We start from the raw sequence: 6500 nt of genomic DNA on the forward strand, positions 1-6500 counted from the left end.
GCCCAAGGACACATACGCCCACAATGGTAGCAGCGACGAGCCTTGAACCCATTACTTAATGGTTACAGGCGGGCGCGCTAACCACTACGCCACGGCGCCGGAAGCTTACGCTATATATAGATTATTAATCTGCACACCATAACTGTATGTATCTGCGAGTGCATGCAATAGCTATAGTGTGCCCAAATCAGTGCAAGCAATTTACTAGGTCATTGCATAAATGATTAGAAACATATAATAGGGTGGGGTAGGATGGGTCGTGTTTTCATTCTCTTTTCCGTTCCCATTTGCTAGTAAACAACGATTATACAGAAATGCATAACCGCGTAATCGTATAGTCTCGCGACTCTAAAAACACGTTTTTAATTTGTATAAAAACTGATTAAGGAAATAGGATCTTAGGTGCTAACAGTACCCCATCTTATCCCACAGTATTATATATATACGTCAAAGCTATTAGGAGTCACTCCGTATAATTCGTAAATGATTAACCAGCACAACATTACTGTTGAATAAAGTTCTGCTTTCGTCTAGACACGCTCGAATGAGCATGGACATAATGTATTCGGTTTATATTGCGTACAGTCTTACCTGTTATCAGCACAGATTTTTCCTTTAGTTCATCCATAATACTTTGTAGCTATTGCTTAAACAAATCCCTTAAAATAACTTACTATCAATTTTATGCCACGCTGTATATCGGCAATAACATGAAACAATCACTACAACATAAATTTAGAGTTTAAATTCTCATTGAGTTATAAACACTTCACGTTCTATAACATTGCATCATTAGCGACTCTACACTGAAGAAATGTTCTAACATTTCTTCATCTGATTTTTGTTTGTAATTTCTGCTTCTTGTAAACGTTCAAGATGAATTCTCCTTTATAACCACAGCATACAAAACGTGGCCGGAAGTTTGTCTCGCGTGCTGTATACAACAGCAGCTTACTAGCCTTTTTTGTCGAACATCAGTGGTTTTCGTTTTTCAGCACTTGTTCGGTAACTTTTATTGGTCATGGCACATTTGAATTCATTAAAACTTGTGTCCGCCAAATACATTTTAAGATACCTTGGCGTATGGTAAATTTTTCTGACAAAATTAATTGTTAATTGCCTTTGTTCACATACAAGTGTACTATACAGCAATGCTAAAAATGTCACACTTTACAATATAAAATTGAATAATTTTTAATTCTAAACATGTATATATATTACGGATTGCGATAGTTGTCGATACATACTTTCCTAGTATTTTAGCATTTTCATAACCTGTGCCCTCGGTTTGAACTTACTTTCAAAAGAAATGTTCTCTATTTCGTTTTGCTTAAACTCAAACAGAGCTGAGAGAAATCGCAATTAACATTTCAGATTATTTTTCAAATACTCCTGATGCAATTAGATTGATAAGTCTCAGCTTGAGCGATTGAGGTATCTGATTATATCTTTATTGTTAATTCGTATGCGACGGTATATATAAGTTGCAGCAGTTGACATGACTACTTATTCAGTACCCTTATTCAAATAGAATACATATATAAATAACTCGGTTAGTTTGTACAAGTGAATATACATGTAACTTAAACTGCGATATCTCAAAAGGGCGTTACTGCGCTAAACTTCTAATATAATAATAACAACGTATACATGGTATGCGATACTGTAGCGATTCAGCTTCCGGTTTTCACACGTTACGAATGCAGTGATTATACATGCTTCCGGTTTCACACGTTACGAATGGGTCAGCCAAATAGGTCGGCTTGTGTGTGAACGAGGACAAGTATAATTAATAATGCGTCATAAATTAACTCTGATAGATATTTGGAAATATGAGACAAGAAATGTCTCCAATCCATTGTCCCCGCGTCTATGACATCATAGACGCCCCCATTACGGAGCCCGCGGCATAGCATTTTATCATTGCTGGGTGCTGTTTTTGTCTAAATATTGCGATTTTTTAAGAACCAAGCACTTCTGCGCGTAAAAATGGCTTTCCACTAATGTTATTACTTATCACAATAATAAACCTCACATAAAAATCAAATTTTATTGAACACTCAATCGATTACAGAGTAAAAACAGAACATATCAAGTATACCAACCAAAAACGTAAAAGAACATGTTTAAAATCACATTAATTCTTAGATTTAATATGATATAGTAGGAGGGAGGAAGATGGGACACCTTTTTATTCTATTTTCTCGTACATTTTGGTAGTAAACAAAGAACATTCAAAGAATTATAAAACCTTGTCCTCGCGACTTTCATAGACCGTTGTTTGTTTAAACACGATCAGGATATTTATATATTTTGTGCTAAAGGTGTCCCATCTTCCCCCACCCCACTATATAACAAGATTTATATTAGAAATTATATTTTTAATGTTAAAATAACCGCTATACGTGTTTTCTAGCTTTGTATTGCTTACAAGAAACAAAAAAACACACGCCGACCATGCGTTTGTACAGGCGATTCACGCTCTGTGGGCTCCGTAATGGCGGACACAAGCGCCGTTTCCTGACGTGACTTTGGGTTGCAGCAGTGAGTATGACTACTTATTCAGTATACTTATTCCATATTTAAATAGAATATCAAATAACATGGTTGACCATAGTACCAATGAAAACTCTTATATAGTACAATGGGGGAAGATAGGACACTTAAGCACATATTGCCAAATATTTCCAAAATCAAAATAGATGAGGGTTTTGGGGTAATACCACGAATTAGTACTATCATTCCTTTATTAATTGACACCAATTTAATAAAATATAATAAAACACACGAGGAGTTATTCAGCGATCCACACAACAGGTAAAATTTTAAAAATTTGAAAACACACAGGATATATGAACAGCAACTGTTTCACCGAGCGGCATATTGCCCGCTGAACGAGTAAAAATGTGTCACTGTACACTACGCATTAATTTTCGTGGTCGTTTTCCGTATATAAACATATACAAATGTTTATATACGAACTCTGCCTCGCACTGTTGTAGTGCACTGTCAAGCTGTAGTGTTGGGCGAGTAGCTGTACACTTATGCGGGAAAAGTGGTTACGTGGTCTCGTAGCGTACGATCACTTCAGTATATTATGGTATTATCATAGACAAATATATAATATAATATAAACTTATCATAGACAACTTAACTTATAATATAATATAAACTTATAATATAAGTTGTCTATGGTATTAGCACGACTCTATAAAGCGCGCGTCAAAGCCGACTACTGTTACGTTAAATAGGAACAGTATTTTTGAACATCAGATAATTGCAGTGTTGTAGGGTATATTTCCAAAAATTGAAAGGTTGTTAAAAACCAAAGCAGTGGAGCAATAAAAAGAATATTTAAACTTAAATTTCAATTAATTCGTGGTATTTATTTCTAATAAAAACTAATTGATTAATCCAAATAAACAAGGGGTTTTAAACTGCAATTTTTTGTAAAATTACATATGTTGTAAATTTGTAAAATTACATATGTTGTGCGAATCGCTAAATAACTCCTCGTGTGTTTTGATACATTTTTGTTGTCAACTGTTGTCAATTAATAACGTGTGATAGTACTAAATCGGGCTATCACCCAAAAATCACCATATACTTTGATTTTGGAAAAATTTGGCAGTATGTGTTTAAATGTTCCATCCTATACCCCACCCTACTACATGTTAAATTGGAGATCAAGTAATTTTTTAAACATTGTTTACATAGGCCTACAGCAAATCAATTGATCCGGGCGCCGCAAGGGTGGATAGAAGCCCTAGAAGGTGTCTATAAGGATAAAGCATTTGGTAACACCTCATAATTATTTAGATTATAACACCACACACCACCTATTTTCACAGGTATCCTAGAATGTGTCTGATTAGTAAGGCAATAGGGTTTATTTGTCCTATACCGGGTCAAGGCCCTTGGAACAGATCGGGTTTATATAGATTTTACATCAGCAGTATAAAAGATAATAACAATAAATTTAGGAAGTATTATATTTGTTATCTAAAACAAAGCGATAAAGGGTTAAAATATTTAAAAGTTGTCTTTTACGAATATAAATGTATTTTTTATTTAGTGACGTAACACTACGTTACTAAAAGTGTTCATCTAAGAAACCATTCGTTTACAAGTACCAGTAAACCAACACTTTTGTTACAAAGCCGACTTAACAACACGTGATAAATTGATATCTATTTGTCTTTTTGAGTCATCATAATAATATATATAGACCAGTGCACGCAAAACCGAATGGTTTTGTATTTGGTCTTTGTTTTAGCTTTTATAAATTTCGCCGTCTTGGTTTTTGCACATTCAGCTGTCAGGTACAGGACTAAATTTTATGTTTTAATTGGGGGGTAAAAAGAATGAATTGGTGTACTGAAAAAAAGATGTTTTCCTAACCAGGTGAAAATAAGAACGTTTCAAAAAATGATACCAAAAAATTTGAACAGTATTTTGGAGGTTCGGCGAATCGGAGTTGAATGCTCAAAAGAAGTTCAGAAATTAATCGCCAGCTCATACGCGCCACGCGATGAATTAACTAAAGCAGCGAATGTCCCACTTGCACAAGTAGTGGCCGTACAAACGGAACGAGCAAGGCATTTGTTGCAGCAGAACGCTTCGATAGGAGTTTTCGAAAAGCAGTCCGAAACATTGGTTGCAGTATCGCTTAATTTAATCCGATATCGAAGTGAAATGGCCAAAATATGTAAAGACAAACCATTTGAAAATGAATTCAAGTGGAGACATCAATTGATGAAAATGCAGACAGACTTGGAAGGTAACATCCTCGAAGAGTTAGGAGCAGAGAAAATATGTTCAACACACATGCTTACGGTTCAGACCAGCTACACTCACATGGGTATAGGCACAAATTTAATAAACAGAATGGTGGATTTGGCTACAGATCTTGGTTGCGAATACGCAATAGCTCACGTTGCTTCTAAGTATGCTATGGAAATCTTTAACAAGTCGGGTTGGTCTTTATTGAGAAGTATTGATCTGATGCAATACAAAAGCGACGACGAAACTAATGTTTTTGTTAATGCAAAAACACCGAATAATTTATTTTCCCTCGTGTATCGTCCACTGTTAAATTCTATGGAATAAGTGTGTTAAATATCGACCGCTTTTTATTATATTAATTATAAGTTTTGTACATATCCATATGTTTTAGTACACAGAATTGTATTTACTGGTTGGATAAGTGAATGAATGAATGACAGATAAATTCAACCATCGCTACATGTGTTTCAAACATATAGTAGGGTGGGGGAAGTTGGGACACATTTTAACTCTATTTTTTCATCCGATGTGGTAGTAAACAAGGAACTTTCAAAGATTTATAAAACTATATGCTCAAGACTCCCATTGGCCGTTGTTAACTGTTTAAACACGATCAGGATATTCGGATATTATGCGCCGAAGGTGTCCCATCATCGTACTATATCAAACCGACAAAACGCGTTTTAGTTGATTGTTTTAAACTTTAAGTGAGAATTAACCTGACAATTAAAAAAGACATTTCTTGTCTCATAATTTCAATACCTAACACAAAGTTAATTAACGATGCAATATTATTGTATATACTTCGTCTCGTGACACGTTTAGCTGGCCCATTTGTATCGGAAGCACATATATAGTCACTACAGCAGGTCTATCATATGTTATGTATACACTGTAGATATGGTATATATGAGTTTTCATTCGTACTGCAGTTAACAGTGTTATTTATATTATATTTCTATAAGCATATATGTTTCATATCTCAGTTTTTCTCTATATCAATTTTCTTACAAAACTGAAACTAATTTTATGAGACAAAATCAAACTGTTCAACATATTTCATCCTATTTATTGACACGCCCATTATAAAATGATTTGACCAAGATACATTAACAAAAAGGTTTTACTGAAACTGACAAATAGACCACCAAGGTTACCCATCAGTTACATGTATATATGTTATCGGTACAAGTTTACAGTTGCGTTAGTAAGCTATACATGTTTATACTTTAATGTATGTTTATGTGGTTATATTAACAACATTTTGCAAGCCCGGCGCCGGTGTCTGTTTCAATCCATGTTCGATTTTTACATGCAGAAGTCGGGTCCCGGGCCCCAGCAGTATTGAGTATTACATTCGCTACATAGAAGTTGTAAGTTACCTGTTTAGAGAAAATTTATTACTGAAATAAAGCGGGACTTTAATTTACGTTAAATTGATTGTATTTACTTACACATATTTCTCGGTTTGTTTGCCCAAGACAGAACTCCATTGCGGATACCACTGTATTGAATCGGATTCTTCACTACAGATAGCCAGTTGACGGTTTGGTCGTAACACAAATTCACCATTTGGCTAATATACACGTTCCCGTTGTCTATTGACTTTAGAGAACCGAACCCAAGTGATTCAATCTTGAAGGCAAGTTCCAGTGTTTGTGAATTTAACGGTAGGATATAAGTAAAGGTAATCACGGCCTACTAGAGATATCTCT

General features: G+C 34.8%; 2 protein-coding genes across 2 annotated transcripts in view; both read right to left on the reverse strand.

Annotated features, from left to right (window-relative positions):
• Positions 1–748, reverse strand: part of LOC100187056 (uncharacterized oxidoreductase SSP0419-like) — a 3565-nt gene extending 2817 nt beyond the window's left edge. The window contains exon 1 of the mRNA XM_026840036.1: positions 592–748. Coding sequence (XP_026695837.1) covers positions 592–628 — 37 coding nt within the window. The 5' untranslated portion in view covers positions 629–748. The remainder of the gene's footprint in view (positions 1–591) is intronic.
• Positions 749–5847: 5099 nt separating this feature from the next.
• LOC100179961 (receptor tyrosine-protein kinase erbB-2-like) overlaps positions 5848–6500 on the reverse strand; it is a 4920-nt gene continuing 4267 nt past the window's right edge. Inside the window, exon 6 of the mRNA XM_026840037.1 lies at positions 5848–6167. Within this exon, the coding sequence (XP_026695838.1) occupies positions 6094–6167 (74 nt within the window). The 3' untranslated portion in view covers positions 5848–6093. The remainder of the gene's footprint in view (positions 6168–6500) is intronic.

This window comes from Ciona intestinalis, unplaced genomic scaffold, assembly GCF_000224145.3.
Source record: "Ciona intestinalis unplaced genomic scaffold, KH HT001101.1, whole genome shotgun sequence".
NCBI lineage: Eukaryota > Metazoa > Chordata > Ascidiacea > Phlebobranchia > Cionidae > Ciona > Ciona intestinalis.